We start from the raw sequence: 17,626 nt of genomic DNA, 5'->3' as shown, positions 1-17,626 counted from the left end.
TTTTGACATATTAGAAAAAAATAGATTGTGTCAAAAATAAAATTATAAAGACCACATTCCACATTAGTGCAACAATCAAACCCCAAACATCCCCCCGAACCAAACAAACAGAAAAAAAAAACGTGCGTATTAACCCCGCGCACAACAGCACCAACTGGCGTCCATCCTTCTAAACTCAAACAGTCCATGTACGCCTACGAGAGCCCCCTTGACAACTTTGCCGTCGGATTGCTCAAGTCTGGTGTTTTCTATACACAACAGAAGATAATCTATAAAAGACCATCTATAAAACAAACTCCAGCCAATAGGCAGAATATACACAATAACGTGTAGGTTCTTCCACATACAGTTGAGCTCAAAAGTTTGCATACCCTTGGAGAATTGGTAATATATGTACCATTTTTAAAGAAAACATGAGTGAGCAGGTAAAACACATTTATTTTATTTCTTATGGGATTCATATTCAACTGTAGGTTATAACAGAATGGCACAATCATAAAACAAAACATGGCAACAAAGAAAAAAATGAAATGACCCCTGTTCAAAAGTCTTCATACCCTTAGTTCTTAATACTGTGTATTGCCCCCTTTAGCATCAATGACAGCGTGCAGTCTTTTGTAATAGTTGTCTATGAGGCCCCAAATTCTTGCAGGTGGTATAGCTGCCCATTCGTCTTGGCAAAATGCCTCCAGGTCATGCAAAGTCTTTGGTCATCTTGCATGAACCGCATGTTTGAGATCTCCCCAGAGTGGCTCGATGATATTAAGGTCAGGAGACTGTGATGGCCACTCCAGAACCTTCACCTTTTTCTGCTGTAACCACTGGAGGGTCAACTTGGCCTTGTGCTTAGGGTCATTATCGTGCTGGAAAGTCCAAGAGCGTCCCATGCACAGCTTCCGTGCAGAAGAATGCAAATTGTCTGCCAGTATTTTCTGATAACATGCTGCATTCATCTTGCCATCAATTTTCACAAGTTTCCCCGTGCATTTAGAGCTCACACACCCCCAAAACATCAGTGAGCCACCACCATGCTTTACAGTGGGGATGGTATTCTTTTCACTATAGGCCTTGTTGACCCCTCTCCAAACATAGCACTTATGGTTGTGACCATAAAGCTCTATTTTGGTCTTGTCAATCCAAATTACAGTGTGCCAGAAGCTGTGAGGCGTGTCGAGGTGTTGTCAGGCATATTGTAACCAGGCTTTTTTGCAATACAACAATTCTTTCACTTCTCCTGCCAAATCGTTCTGGGCCTCTGGGGGGCGTCAGCTTGAGCATGTAAGTGTCTTTTAATGTCTCCAGAGACCGAGGATTTTGAATTCTTTGACATATTGTCTTCCTTGAACAGTTATGGATCAGGGTGTATCGAATCTCACCGGTTTACGACACAAAAAGCATAAAAACTAACAAAGTGTGCAGAGCTCGCCATTCACATGTCCGAACCTCGCATGGCGTCATGTGTCTCATTCTATATTAAGTGTATAATGATAGAATTGCCTTTGTTCCACTTTGTGTCACTTACATATTCTCGAACACTAAAATTATTCTAATTAGTCAATTATAATAGTCTAATCTAATACATTTTCTTTATTTTCCATTGCAATTTTTGTACATTGTTTTAAGTGTATATTGTCATTTAAAAGGCAATTTGCCATTTGGGTTCTTCATATAAAAAGTAACATATCACAGTCAAAACCATAATAAAACACTTGTTAAATTTTTTTGTAAAAGTTGTAACTGAAAATAAACAAAAGCATAAAACATCTGTGATGCTTTAACAAGTAACGAAGAAACAAAAAAAAAAAAAAAAAAAAAAAAAAAGAAACAGACCATAAAACATTATCATAACCAGTAGAATTAGTAGTTCTACTTGTTTTATTCTATAGAGTTAACAGGTGTAATGACCAGAGGGGTTGAGTTCTGCCCTCCCTCGTATTCTCCAGGACTGAAATATGGATAGAGCTTTTCAGGAAAGGTCTGCCCAGTGAAAGAATAGATATGATACTTGGCTTCAACATCATAAAAAGAGACCAGACCCCTATCAAAATCCACAAACACTCCTACTTTCACTGGCTTCTCTTTCAAGTTGAGAGGTACAGGGATGTCATCATTTGCTGCATACTCCTCCCTGTTCCTCAGCCATACAGTCCAATATCCATTGTCAGGGTTGAGCCCAATGTCGCCTTTCCTGTTTATGGATTCTGTTGCAACACCTAAATCCCACTCTGTCTTCCCACTGACTTGAACCTCATAGTAGAATTTCTGGGAGAACCCTTCCTTTCCTAAGATACATGAGCAAACATCAAACCTTTTAGGGTTTTCAGGAAGCTTCTGTGGAGTGCCTTCATTCCAGACCTGTTTCCTATCATCAGACAACATGAGTTCAGGATAAGCTGTGTCAGGGTCAAATGTCAGATCCACTGGAAAGAAAAAAAAAAATGATGGTGAACTAAGGGTCAATGTAATTTTTTGGTCAAGTTAGGGTCATTGTCTTCAGGCTAGTGAAAAAAAAAAGTAAAAAAAAAAAAAAAAAACAACAACTTAAACTTAAAACGCACTTAAATGTGTACATTTCTGTAATTTGTGTAAGTCTATTTATGTTTAAAATACAGACTAGCCCAGCCTGATCACATGAAAATTGCGTGACCTTGGCAATATTTTTGCAAAACAAAATTATGAGCTTCATTACTAGTTTGGCTGCAGTGTCCCAGTGAAATGTCCAGCCCCCCACCAAATGTGAGTGAAATGTCGTAATCAGAAGAGGTTTTTAATGGTGCATATTAGGAGGTTTTAATGAGAAAAATCATACCTCCTAACATAAAACTTTAATCTAACCAATAGTGTCCTTAAAGCAAATACAATACATAATCAAAACAAGCAACCTAATTGCCACATTAATATCTAATATTTCTGCTTTATTGACTAACCCTTTTTATCTAACAATCATGCCACGGTCCAAATCACTGAGATCACATTTTCCCCCATTCTGATGGTTGATGTGAACAAGCTCCTGACCCATATCTACATGATTCTTTGCACTGCACTGCTGCCACACGATTGGCTGATTAGATAATCGGATGGATGATTGTTGGTGCCAGATGGGCTGGTTTGAGTATTTCTGTAACTGCTGACCTCCTGGGATTTTCACACACAACAGTCTGTAAAATTTACTCTGAATGGTGCCAAAAACAAAAAATATCCAGTGAGCGGCAGTTCTGAGGATGGAAATGCCTTGTTAATGAGAGAGGTCAACAGAGAATGGCCAGACTGGTTCGAACTGACAAAGTCTACAGTAACTCAGATAACCGATCTGTACAATTGTAGTGAGAAGAATAGCATCTCAGAATGCTATTTTGAGATGCGGGTGGTGCTGTTTTGGTGGCACGAAGGGGACCTACACAATATTAGGCATGTGGTTTTAATGTTGTGGCTGATCAGTGTGTGTGTATATATAAAATTCCCTGTCTTAGGTCAGTTAGGATCACTACTTTATTATAAGAATATGAAATGTCAGAAAAATAGTAGAGAGAATGATTTATTTCAGCTTTTATTTCTTTCATCATATTCCTAGTGGGTTCAGAAGTTTACATACAATTTGTTAGTATTTGGTAGCATTGCCTTTAAATTGTTTAACTTGGGTCAAACATTTTGGGTAGTCTTCCACAAGCTTCTCACAATAAGTTGCTGGAATTTTGGCCCATTACTCCTGACAGAACTGGTGTAACTGAGTCAGGATTGTAAGCCTCCTTGCTCGCACACGCTTTTTCAGTTCTGCCCACAAACTTTCAAATCAGACTGAGGTCAAGGCTTTGTGATGGCCACTCCAATGCCTTGACTTTGTTGTGCTTTAAGCCATTTTGCCACAACTTTGGAGGTATACTTGGGGTCATTGTCCATTTGGAAGACCCATTTGCGACAAGCTTTAACTTCATGGCTGATATCTTGAGATGCTACTTCAGTATATCCACATAATTATCCTTCCTCATGATGCCATCTATTTTGTGAAGTGCACCAGTCCCTCCTGCAGCAAAGCACCCCCACAACATGATGCTGCCACCCCCATGCTTCACGGTTGGGATGATGACCCTTTTTCCTCCAAATGATGGTCATAATGGCCAAAAAGTTAAATTTTTGTTTCATCAGTCCAGAGAACATTTCTCCAAAAGTAAGATCTTTGTCCACATGTGCACTTGCAAACTGTAGTCTGGCTTATTTTAATGGCAGTTTTGCAGCATTGGTTTCTTCCTTGCTGAGCAGCCTTTCAGGTTATGTTGATATAGGACTCGTTTTACTGTGGATATAGATACTTGTCTACCTGTTTCCTCCAGCATCTTCACAAGGTACTTTGCTGTTGTTCTGGGATTGATTTGCACTTTTTGCACCAAAATACATTCATCTCTAGGAGACAGAATGTGTCTCCTTCCTGAGCGGTATGATAGCTGCGTGGTCCCATGGTGTTTATACTTGCGTACTATTGTTTGTACAGATGAATGTGGTACCTTCAGGTGATTAGAAATTGCTCCCAAGGATGAACCAGACATTTGGTGTTCCACAATTTTATTTTCAGAGGTCTTGGCTGATTTCTTTTGATTTTCCCATGATGTCAAGCAAAGAGGCATTGAGTTTGAAGGTAGGTCTTAAAATACATCCACAGGTACACCTCTAACTGACTCCAATTAGCCTATCAGAAGCTAACTGGCTAATTGTCTAAAGGCTTGGCATAATTTTCTGGAATTTTCCAAGCTGCTTAAAGGCACAGTTAACTTAGTGTATGTAAACTTCTGACCCACTGAAACTGTGATATAGTCAATTAAAAGTGAAACAATCTGTCTGTAAACAATTGTTGGAAAAATGACTCATGTCATGCACGAAGCAGATGTCCTAAACGACTTGCCAAAACTATAGTTTGCTAAAAATGAGTTTTAATGACTTCAAACTAAGTGTATGTAAACTTCTGACTTCAACTGTGTATTTATATATGTATATATATATATATATATATATATATATATATATATATATATATATATATATATATATATATATACACACACATCATTATAAAGAATTATATTTTTTTCTAAAAGAAAAGTTTTAGTTTTTATTTCTTGAAATATGTCATGTTTAGAGCTAATAATTTTCCATACCTGCAAAATGTTGTATACTCTGCAGCTCTCTGGAAACTACAAGCAAGAGCAGTAAAATACATTATATTCATAATTATTTGTATTTATTTATTACAGTTTCTGTCTAATCAATGGGTGCATGTGAGTGTAGGTGTAATTGTTGGGTGAATATGTACCGTACCAGTTTCTCTCATTTTCTTATCTAGGATGGACTGAAGCCGCGATAAGGTCTTCCTCAGAATACCTCCATGCTCATGACAGCTGATGCTCATGTTAGTTGAGTAACTGGTGCATAAGGGCTTGTGCTGGAGGCTAAGTATCTAGAATAGAGGGAAACAGACCCTTAAGCCATGTGCACATGTGGTTTTGATGTGTTTACAGTGACCCAGTGGGAAGGACTCTGACCTGTGTAAAATCCATAGGTAATGGGAGTTGTTCCAGTTCAGTCTTTCTTCTCTTTAGCTCCACAATCTCTTGATCTAGCTCTTTGATGAGCTCCTCAGCCCGCCTCTCTGTTTCTTTATGCTTCTCTTCCATCAGCTCAAGTAGCTCTGCAAAGCTCCTCTCAAAGATTTCTTTGAAAAACCTGGTGTTCTCTTCAGTCTCTTTCTCTTTGGTTTGCTGTTGAAAGTTTAAAAAGAAAGCATCATAAATTGGACAACCCAAAGTACAAGTCAACAAAAAAGCATTACATAAAAGTTTTCTCCGAAGAGATCAGATGACCTGCTTTAGAGACAATAACCCTTACGGTAACACTACAAAATAAGGATACATTTGTTAATATTAGTTAACTACATTAGTTAACATGAACTAACAGTGAAAAATAATTTAACACCACTTATTAATCTTGTTTAATGTTTATTGCAACATACTGTATACTAATAAGTTTTAAAATGATATGTTATATGTGCTAACATTAGTTAAGACATTATGGACTAACAATAAACAATCATGTTTTTAAAAATTACCATTAACTAAGATTAGTAGATACTGCAAAAATACATTGTTATTGTTAGTTTATGACACCTAATGCATTTACTAATGTTGACGAACATAACCTTATTATAAAGTGCTAACTCACTTTGTTAAACCTTGTAGAATGTTTAATTTCTTTAATTTTCCGCAGCCTGTCTTGAATTTTCTGATGTACCCCAGTCTTTTCATTCTTTAGCAAGTTCTGTGGAGAGAAAGGAATGTTTCATTACTTGGTCACTTGACTTTTCTTTGTTACTACCACGTCTCTTATAAAAGGACTGTATTCGAGAACCACCTAATGTTTCAGAAGTTGAAATGTAATAAGAAAAATGTATGTAAGTTTTTGTATATTTTCATAGTTATTATTAATGACTATTGAGAAGTCTACATAGTATTACCAAGCTCTCTTCCTCCAGAGTAACAGTGTTATGGGTCTTGTGGTCACTTTCTGTACAGAACTGACAGACAGCTGTCTGATCATCTCTACAGTACAGCTCCAGAGGTCTGTCATGTTTCTTGCAAATGTAGTCATCAATATTCTCCACAGGGTTAATCAGTTTGTGTTTCATGAGTTTTTTGGCAGTTTTATGAGGCTCCAAGTGAGTCTCACAGAAAGAAGTTCCACAGTGTAAGCACGACTTAACAGCGAATCGCATCTTCTTTGGGCAACTATCACAGGTCACCTCAGGCTTCTTCTGGATCCTTTTCCTTTTGATGCCCTCTGTGATTTCTTTTATTGTTGTGTTGATTTTAAAATCAGGTTTTGTGTCCAATGGCTCCCCGCAGAGTGGGCACTTTGCACATGGGTTGCTGTCTCTATGTCTTCTGATGCAGGTCATACAGAAGTTGTGTCCACAGGACGTAGTTACGGGGTCAGTGAACACACCCAGACAAATGGCACACATGAGCTGCTCTTCAGAAAGAAAGCTACTGGGGGAAGCCATGTCTTCACAGCTGAAATCATACAAACGCATCCATCAGTTATACAAATTCACTGAATAAAGAGCTAGAAAGGAACAGTTAAAAGCAAATGCATCAATGATTTGCTTAATCACTTGTATTAAATAATTCTGTTGATACTTGTATGACATCTTTGAGATAGGACCTGGTCTGGGACAGAGGGGGTGAAAAGAAAAAAAGAAAATCTTATTGTTTTAGGAGACTATATTGCTTATTTACTCATTGTAATCAATAATGTTAAAGGTGTGTTTGACGAATGATATTGAAATAATCATGAAGTCATCTGCCCTTTGTGATGCCAAATCATGGGTGTGTCAACTTTGCCCTGTATTGGAAGGGAAATGTACTTCAGTCAAACCTGATTTTCAGGTTTGTCATAAAGGATGTGCTTATTGTGGCACTTTTGTGTTCGTTACTAAAAAGGCAAACAGTCTTGCTTTTAAAAATAATTGCAAATCTACAGTACAAATCTTATAGTTTTATAATAAACAGATACATTTAAAAAAAATGTTGTCAGTTCATTTGTCTTCAAGATCTAACACCTTTTTTTGTTCTTTTTTTTTTTTTTTTTTTTTTGGACTCTTGATTTGACGCTTGCTAACCAGTAAATTTGATAATGTAAATCTGTAATGTAAAACATATATAATCATCCAGTTACTTCTCTCTTCATCTTCGTATTAGCCTACTCACCCGTTCCAGTTATTAATTTTGCTGCTCCTGTCGTCCAGTGAAGCTAGAAATCGAGGCTCAGCGGTTGCACTGTTGATTCACTACAATCCACACTGATTGAGGACTCGTACGATCATCTGTCTGAACTTGAAATTTGTGTTTGGACGCAGGTTTCGTTTTCTTGTGAAAACGAAACCTTGAACGCGAGAATGAACGAAGACGGCAGCGAGTGACATTGGATCAAAAGGCAAATTTGCATTTATTTGCAAAGGAGTCTTAAAATTAATAGGCTTCATATAATTATAGCTCTCTCTCTCTCTCTCTCTCTCTCTCTCTCTCTCTCTCTATTATACTATATACTTTAATTGCATAATTTAAATATGCCTATAAATACACAAAAAATATATTTTGCCTATTTTTAAGATTTATACATTTCAATTTCATAACAAAATTCCATTAAATTGAGAAACCTTAAATGAATAAAATTTGAATGTACTTAAGTTTTATTAATTTAATTTATAATTATATATACATACACAGTGTGTGTGTGTGTGTGTGTGTGTGTGTGTGTGTGTGTGTACATAAATACATGTGTGTGTATATGTGTATATATATATATATATATATATATATATATATATATATATATATATATATATATATATATGTATGTATATACATGTATATACACACAAACACACATACAGTATGTGTGTGTTTTGAACCTGTATAGCATACAGTCGTTTTGCCAATAATTCACAATTAATGAATTATAATATGACATTATTATCCGAGGACAGTGTAGCTAAACCCAAAGTATCTATTTGGGGGTTGTAGAGCTGAGGAGGGCGGGGCCGGGCTGGAATGAGACACACCCGGTCCCCAATCAGCCTGATGGGGCGCGCGAGGGATAAAGGCGGCCGGGGACGACAGTTCGAGAGAGAGAGAATTGCAGGCAGCTGTGCTGTGTTTTTAGTTGTGTGTTTTTGGTTAATAAATTAAAGTTGTCAAGCCGGTTCTCGCCTCCTCCTTTCCTCTAAACCCCCTTACAGGGATATTTCAAACAAACCTGTACAACAAAAGATCATAAACCCTGCAAATGTTTAGTGAGTTTAGTCTGACTTAAAGGGATAGTTCACACCAAAATGAAAATTCTCTCCTCATGTTCTCACCCTCATGCCATCCCAGATGTGTATGCCTTACTTTCTTCTGCAGAACACAAATTAAGATTTTTAGAAGAATATTCCAGCTCTGTAGGTCCTCACAATACAAGTGACTGATGGCTAGAAGCTCCAAAAAGCGCATAGGCAGCATAAAAGTAATCCCTATGACTAAATCTATTTCTTCAGAAGCGATATAAAAAGGAGTGGGTGATAAACTGATCAATATTTAAGTCCTTTGTTACTATAAATTGATTCTCCTCCTTGCCCAGTAGGTGGCGATTTATATGAACCACCAAAAGAAGAATGTGAAAGTGGAGATTTATGGTATAAAAGGACTTTAAAATGAATCCGTTTCTCACCCACACCTATCATATTGCTTCTGAAGACATGGATTTAACAGCTCAAGTCATATGGATTACTTTTATGCTGCCTTTATGTGCTTTTTTGAAACTTCAATTTTCACATTCACTTGCATTATATGGACCCACAGAGCTGAGATATTCTTCTACAAATTTTCATTTGTGTTCTGCAGAAGAAAGAAATTCATATAAATCTGGGATGGCATGAGGGTGAGTAAATGATGAGAATTTGATATATCCTGAATATACACTATATGGCCAAAAGTTTGTGGACACCACATGTGCTTGATGAACATTTGATTTCAAAACCTTAGGCATCAATTTCCCCTTTGCTGTAAAAACAGCTTCCACTCTTTTGGGAAGGCTTTCCACTATACTGTATGTAGTAACATGGCTGCAGGGATTTGCTCTCATTCAGACACAAGGTTATCAGTGAGGTCAGAAACTGATGTTGGTCGATGGGGCCTGACTTACAGTTGCTGTTCCAGTTCACCCCAAAAGTGATCAGTGGGGTTCAGGTCTGGGCTTTGTGCAGGCCAGTCAATTTCTTCCACACCAGACACAGTAAACCATTTCTTTATGGACCTCACTTTGTTCACAGGGGCATTGTTATGCTGGAACAGAAAAGGGCTATCCCCAAACAGTTGCCAGAAATTTGGAAGCCATTACATAAAAAACATTACGATTTTTCTTTACTGGATTTAATGGAGTAACCAAATTCGTTAATTAAGGGGGTGTCCACAAACATTTGGCCATATAGTGTAGTTCTGAGGTTAAAAGACTGAGGTTATTATAGAACCAAATCAGAATATCTGTTAAGGTCCCTCATTGCTCCTCTCAGTATTCAGAGATAGTTTACACATTGACTAAAAGGTGTATGAACCCATCAGAGTTTTGTATATAGCTGTCTGTTGCATTTCTGTATTGCGATACATAGAAATTATTTCTGGACTCTAGGTTAAATGTCCAACTGGAGAAGGAGAACACTTTTTATGATCAAACACAGCAGATCAATCGTATTGAAAGGTCAACACAAACATACATTTTCCATAAAGAATGTTTTGATCCTAATCTTATTTCAGGCTGCTGCATAACTGTTCTGCTTAACATCAAAAGTTTAAAAATGATTATTTGATTCTCTCTTAATTGAGCCCACTTTGAAAGATAACTGTGCACAATACATTCAGTTGCTTACTTTTTTGATATTCTTGATATAGCCATATTTCTTGGCAAACTATTAGGATAATTGCATTAGTTTCATATCTAAAGATTTCAGTCTTTAAATTAAATGCTTGAAAATAATGTATGCAATTCTTAAAAACAGAGGTATACAATTTTTCATTATTCAAATTTTGGGCTTTTTTCAGACCATGGCATATACAAAGAAAAAAACAACTTTCTGAGTAAATAAGAAAAGAAAAAAGATGCTTACATAACATTCCTAACACACTGAAGAGAGCACATGAGATTTCAAGTTGTAGTCATTGTGTTTCACAGCCCAGGGAAGATGTACAACTTCTTTGATAATGTTGTTCTTTCTTTTCATGGCATTTGATATGGATGTTTCTCCTTCAACTTTTTAAGAACCTGTTTAATAAATGAGAACTTGGTAAGGCATTTCTAAAATGAATTACACATAACAGAAAAAAATCTAAAAATTAAACGGTTTTTGCAGTATTCTGTAAAGCTGCACTACAGAAGATTCTTTGGTTAAAAATGAACAAAATGCTATTATTGATTGAGTACATAAAAAAAAAAAATAAATAAATAAAAAAAAAAAAAAAAACCTGTTCAAAACAAAGTCCTTTCAAAGTCCAATTCACTACGGTAAGCCAACAAAAATGATTTTAATTTCGAGGTGTCGGGTCGGATTTGCCGCGAAAACTCTGGCTTATGTCATTCATCCTTGCATCATTACATCATGTCCGTAAACACAGGAAAGAAGTATTGGCTATCACATTATATGTCCTGGCTGGGGAAACTATGCTGTTCAGGCAGTCACTGTCACACAGTTCAGGACAGCATCGCTGCAGTCTGGATGGATGTATATCTGTTAACTGTTTGGTGAAGTTGTTTACCTGCTATGATGTTTGGATTTGTTTTCTGGTAGGGTTGTTGAAGCTTATATTGCTTGTCATACTGACTATTTTATAACATTGCTATAGTAGGGGGCCTGGGTAGCTCAGTGAGTATTGACACTGACTACTACCCCTGGAGTTGCGAGTTCAAATCCAGGGCATGCTGAGTGACTCCAGTCAGGCCTCCTAAGAAACCAAATTGTCCTGGTTGCTAGGGAGGGTAGAGTCACATGGGGTAACCTCCTCGTGGTCGCGATTAAGTGGTTCTCACTCTCAATGGGGCGTGTGGTAAGTTGTGCATGTATCGTGGAGAGTAGCATGAGCCTCCACATGCTGTGAGTCTCCACGGTGTAATGCACAACGAGCCATGTGATAAGATGTTCAGACTGACTGTCTCAGAAGCGGAGGCAACTGAGACTTGTCCTCTGCCACCCTGATTGAGATGAGTAACCACACCACCACGAGAACCTAGTAAGTAGTGGGAATTGGGCATTCCAAAAATTGGGGAGAAAAGGGGATAAAAAATAAAATAAATAAATAAATAATAACATTGTTTTCAGGTTCCCAAAGAGTGTGTGTTACTGTTTTCTCATTTCTTTAGCCCCAGTCGCAGGAATGCACAAGCTTTTACTTATTGTCCTTTTAGCAGTCTGTCTGTTTACATTGTATAATCATCTCAAGTTGTTTCAAATGTACCGATTTCATAGCACAGTAATGTATATATTAACTTGTTTTGTATGTAACCATCTATCTGTTTTAACTTTACTGCTAAAGAAATGATTAATGAAACGTATTATTGTAATTTTTCTAATGCAATTTTCGGCATATTATTTTCATGTTTAATAAAGTATATTTCATTTCTATTATTACTGAATCCTTGTTTTATGTTTTTAGTTTACAGTGTTATTGTTTGCATTGCATAGACATATTATTGTAGTATTATGGCTTTACTTGCATTAACAACTGAGGCGGTTCAATATAACATAAAAAAATGAAGTCTTCCATTGAACTCATGTCAAATATAACATGCGTTCCGCCTCTTAAATAAGTGTAGTACAATACAAATATTAATAGTAGATCAAACACTTGAATAATCATATTAAAATATACTGGTAACTGGTGGTGATTGAAGAGAGTCTCCTGTTCTTTATGTAAAAGCACTTTGAATGTAGTGTCAGAAAAGTGCTATAATTGCAATATACATTAATTCATTCAAAATATGTAAATATGAGTGTTGTTTATCTTTTTCAAAGCAAGTAACATTTCGGTTTTAAATGTTTCCTCGAATAACATAATATCAACATGATAATAGCATGTTATGACTCCGGCTCTGACTATCTCCCCACCATGATCACACACAGGCAATGTCCAGAACAGGTAAGCTCAAATCATGAGATTCATCTGCACAGAGGAGCAGTGTCGAAACACGACTGACGCAAAGTGTTCTTCCGTATATTGCTGTCAATTTTAAGTTTCAACCACAGATGTCGTCAGAGAGCACAAAGATCTGAAGTGCAGCTTTAAGAATTTGTACTTAACTTATTTCTGTGTAAGGCTACAATTATTGACATACAGAGTTATACTAACCAGCAGCCATATCACCCTGTAGCTGAAGACCAGTTACCCACTGAAGCTAAGCAGGGCTGAGCCTGGTCAGTACCTGGATGGGAGAACTCCTGGGGAAAACTAAAGTTGCTGCTGGAAGAGGTATTAGGGAGGCCAGCAGGGGGTGCTCACCCTGCAGTCTGTGTGGGACCTAATGTCCCAGTAAAGCGATGGGGACACTGTACTGTAAAAAGGCACCAACCTTTGGATGAGATGTTAAACTGAGGTCCTTACTCTCTGTGGTCAATAAACAAATCTCAGGACACTTCTCAAAAATAGCAGGGATATAACCCTGGTGTCCTGGCCATATTCTCCTCATTGGCCCTTATCAATCATGGCCTCTTAATAATTCCCATCCATTAATTGGCTCTAAAACTCCACTCTCTCCACCAATATCTGGTGTGTGGTGCGTGCACTGGTGCACTATGGCTGCTGTTGCATCATACAGGTGGATGCTGCACATTGGTGGTTGTTGAGGAGCGTCCCCTGTTCCCTGTTTAAATGCTTTGAGTGTAGTGTCAGAAAAGCACTATATACATGTAACATTCATATTCATGAAAAAAAAAAGAATAAAACAATAAATCTAAATGTTTCAACATTGCCTTTCTGAAGAGCTCCTCGATGTGGTCGTGGTGGGCATGTAGATTAAATATTTCTGCAATATCCTGGATGAAATGTGAGCCTTCCTCACAATTCCTGTAGGACACAGTATCTGTATAAAAAATACAAATTTATTTTATTGCTGTATAATGAATTGTGTTGTTGTCGATGTAAACCAAATCATCCATATTTAAGGCATTAAAACAATATATAAAAGTCTGCATCAATACAAACGTTCAACATCCGAAAGTTTTTCCATCAGAAGTCAGACCCAATGTGCCGAATTCCAGACAAGCGCCACCATGTGGTTTATGTTCATGCCCTGAAAAGCGCCCATGCTGTGCCTACATCTCACTTGATCTCCAGCTATTCATTTGCACAGAAGTAAGTGAAAGACCGCAGCTTTGGTCTCTGTACTGTTACGGTTAGGATTAGGTTTAAGGTTTGGGTTAGGAGTATGTTAATGCAATTATTAAACAAATATTGCCAAAATTCATACACGCTGTGTCTTTCACATCAAGTCCATCAAAAGTAATTGAAAGAACACAGTTTTGGTCTCAGTAATGTTATCCAACTTTTTCCTAAATGCAGAAGTGTTCCAAGTTTTGTCTGTTTTCAATTTCCGGTCTCCAGTGTTTTCACTCACATCGGCGTATATGCTTAGCACGTAATTTGATGTTCAAAGTATTACATTTGTAAAAATTGTCGAGATTTTTATTTGAAAGTGACCTGAGTGTGTCGATGTCATGAAGTGATGGTCTGATTGATATCTTCTTTGAGTTGTAATGACAGCAAACAACTGTAAAAGTTGAGCCTGAAATTCATTTTTACTCTAAATAACACTTAAATGGTTGTTGTTGTTCTCTGTCTGAATGACTTGTTTTGGTTGTTTTTACATTGCTTCTTATTGAGATCAGAAACAGGAAACAGGCAATTAAAAGTCATAAAGGCGACACCCATCGGTTGCTCAGGAAAACTGTGGATAGTTAACGTAATTATTACTACAGAAATGTTGTTGTTTTTTTAATCTGAAGCGCTGTGCATTTTATGTCACATTTATTCAAAATGAAAGAATGCAGTTGCACATGTGCACGACTGTAGTTCCAGCTTCGGCGATTTTACGATTTTAGCACTCAAAACAATCAACCTTCTGTCGCCGATTTTCCCGTGACATCAATCTGTGACTGTACTGTGTGTTATACTCTTATTAGTGGACCATGTACAGTAATACATGGTTTTAAATAGTACATGTTACTACATAAAGCATTAAGAATTGTTTACCTGGAGTGGAGTATCTAAGGCAGCAGAAGTCTTTTTCACGGCGCTCTTTTCTTTGGTTGTACGCTGGCACACTGTCAAATTTTCTGATATTTTAATGCATGAACACTAGATCTGTAACTCACCACCTCTACGCCCCATTAGAATTCATTATGAAGTCCCACAGATTCCGCTGGCATTTCCATGGGACATGAGGACCACAAAGCAGCTGTCTGATTGGACATGCTCCTCTCGCTGGGCAAAGTCAAGTATGGCAGCACTCATACCCTGAACACCATCAACAACATGCTGGGTAGTATTCCTGGTGTAGCATAATACCAGTCTAGTATTCTTAAGTGCATATAGCATTTAATAGTAGGCTATACACAGTATCTATACATACACAGTAGATATATACATTTTTTTGTTTTGTTTTAAGGGCCTATAGGTACCTGGGCAGTGAGGCCTCTGATTGTCACCACAGTAAAACCCAGAGCATTTAGCAGTTTCTCCATACTCGACTCATCTTTGTCTGCCCCAATCCTGTTACTTAATTATTCAAATTCTACATTGTTGATGAGCAGAGCAAGATGCTTTCTTTCTGAGGATTTGTCCTTTGTTGGGTAAATCTATAGAAAGTAGAGGAAAAGGTAGTTACAAACACCTTTTCAACAATTACTACAACACTGTTATTTGTCATGGTTACACTAATATTAACTAATGACGAAAAGTACAAATCTTGGGAAAATAAAACACAGATGATGATGCTGTATGCTTCTAAATCTACTTACATCCTCTCCATTTTTTATCTTTCTCTGTTTAAACTCAGGTTTGAATTGCACAAGCGGATCTGGAGTTATCTGTCCAGAAGCAAAAAAATAAAAAAATAAATCATACATAATTATGTTAGCTTTAAAAAAAAAAGAAGAAACTTTGGGTTCCGTACATAAACAAAAAAAATCTTCAGAGACTGCTTGGGAAAGTATGAGTTTCTGATTATCTGCTTTCTTTAAACAGATTATGGACAGGCCACTTTCATTCCCTCCAGCAGTTCCAGCAGAAGCGGTATGTCCATTTCAAGTTAGCTGTGCACAATGTGCAGCGCACACACAGATTTCTCTTATCTCGTCTTTCCACATGAAACAGACATCCTGGACACTGCATGTAATGACATTCAAACAGACTGGCTTGGATTGTTATCCATTTACTTGCATTAACTGGTCAATTTTGCTAAATGTAGACAAAATTAATTGTGATTTTGAGGACATCAATGATAGCAAAATTCAATGCAGAAAAAACAGGAGTCTTACAGCTTTGAAGTCAAACAGTCTTCTAGCAGCAAGTGCAGCAAGGTTCTCTTCTAAGAAGTCCCTTTGTGTGGTCGTTAGTGGTATCAGTCCACAGATTTCCTGATAAGACAACTTTTGTTTTCTTCTAGACCTCATTAAACCCAGGGCAGGTAAATACAGTCTTTCTCTAAAAAAGCAAGAACTAGTTAAAAGCATAGTTCACCCAAAAATTTTAACTTGGTTATTCTTCACTCACCCTCATGTTGTTCCAAACCCGTATTACTTTCTTTCTTCCATGGATCGTAAAGGAGATGTCAGAATGTTAGCCAAATTCCATTCACTTTCATTGCAACTTTTATTTCCACAGAATGAAAGTTAATGGTGACTGAGACTGAACATTCTGCCTAACATCTTCTGTACTCCATGGAAAAAATGGAAAAGTAATCCAGAGCGGTGTCTCGTTTCAAAGGCTAGTGCTAGGTAGTACGCGCCCTTTGTAGGCAGCGGTATACCAAGCATCCTCAACTTCGAATTAACTGCATCAAAACGAGACGGCCTTTGTAGGACAAATGGAAACAGAATGCATCATGTTTGCTATGACAGCACGCATCACTCTCAACGTGCACGAGCGAAAGTGAGAGAGGAATCTCGGAGGTAAAAAGTTGGAGTTATAACAAGGTAGAGAGAAAAGAAAATGGATTTTGCATATGTACTTTTTATTTACTTTATATTACTTTATTTTACATTATATATTTTTATAATTTTACATATTATGTATTTTAGTCACATCTACTGAGGTACTTCATCTTGGGAATGAATTACTTATTAATTAATTACTTGCAATTGAACATGTTTTTTGGGTAAATCGGCATGTACGTTCCGTTGAAGCAAAGAATTGTGGGTTATGAGTGCCAGTGAAGGATACACCTTTTGAATCCTCTGAATTCTTGTGAAAGAAGGTCATATTTGAAGGCTGCATTTGGAGTGCCCTATTTGCTTTTCTGAAATATGACTTATGCGGCCTCTGTGACGTACAGTGCATCCGGAAAGTATTCACAGCGCTTCACTTTTTCCACATTTTGTTATGTTACAGCCTTATTCCAAAATGGATTAAATTCATTATTTCCTCAAAATTCTACAAACAATACCCCATAATGACAACGTGAAAGAAGTTTGTTTGAAATCTTTGCAAATTTATTAAAAATAAAATGAAAAAAAAAATCACATGTACATAAGTATTCACAGCCTTTGCCATGACACTCAAAATTGAGCTCAGGTGCATCCTGTTTCCACTGATCATCCTTGAGATGTTTCTACAACTTGATTGGAGTTCACCTGTGATAAATTCAGTTGATTGGACATGATTTGGAAAGGCACACACCTGTCTATATAAGGTCCCACAGTTAACAGTGCATGTCAGAGCACAAACCAAGCCATGAAGTCCAAGGAATTGTCTGTAGACCTCCGAGACAGGATTGTATCGAGTCACAGATCTGGGGAAGGGTACAGAAAAATCTCTGCAGCATTGAAGGTCCCAATGAGCAC

General features: G+C 37.3%; 1 protein-coding gene and 1 pseudogene across 1 annotated transcript; both read right to left on the bottom strand.

The window, feature by feature from the left end:
* Positions 1-17,626, bottom strand: part of LOC127453466 (caspase a-like) — a 140,075-nt pseudogene that overhangs the window by 109,210 nt on the left and 13,239 nt on the right.
* On the bottom strand, positions 427-7,869 carry LOC127451908 (zinc-binding protein A33-like). Its single transcript, XM_051717006.1, has 7 exons — positions 7,752-7,869; positions 6,500-7,055; positions 6,208-6,303; positions 5,532-5,747; positions 5,308-5,446; positions 5,148-5,183; positions 427-2,420 (listed from the first exon to the last, which is right to left on the bottom strand). The coding sequence occupies exons 2-7, from the start codon at positions 7,043-7,045 to the stop codon at positions 1,876-1,878; spliced, it is 1,578 nt and encodes a 525-aa protein (XP_051572966.1). The 5' UTR covers positions 7,046-7,055; positions 7,752-7,869; the 3' UTR covers positions 427-1,875.

The sequence above is a fragment of the Myxocyprinus asiaticus genome, chromosome 1, assembly GCF_019703515.2.
Source record: "Myxocyprinus asiaticus isolate MX2 ecotype Aquarium Trade chromosome 1, UBuf_Myxa_2, whole genome shotgun sequence".
Classification (NCBI taxonomy): Eukaryota; Metazoa; Chordata; class Actinopteri; order Cypriniformes; family Catostomidae; genus Myxocyprinus; species Myxocyprinus asiaticus.
The sequence above is the reverse complement of the archived record's forward strand: the minus strand, read 5'-3'. Positions and strand labels throughout refer to the sequence as shown.

Excerpts from the sequence above, each read along its gene's own strand:
- LOC127451908 (XM_051717006.1), bottom strand. The coding sequence starts at position 7,045 with ATGGCTTCCCCCAGTAGCTTTCTTTCTGAAGAGCAGCTCATGTGTGCC. Across the intron at positions 6,304-6,499 it reads CTCTGGAGGAAGAGAGCTTG|AACTTGCTAAAGAATGAAAA; the intron begins GTAATACTATGT and ends TTCTCTCCACAG. Across the intron at positions 5,184-5,307 it reads TAAGAAAATGAGAGAAACTG|TTTCCAGAGAGCTGCAGAGT; the intron begins GTACGGTACATA and ends TCTTGCTTGTAG.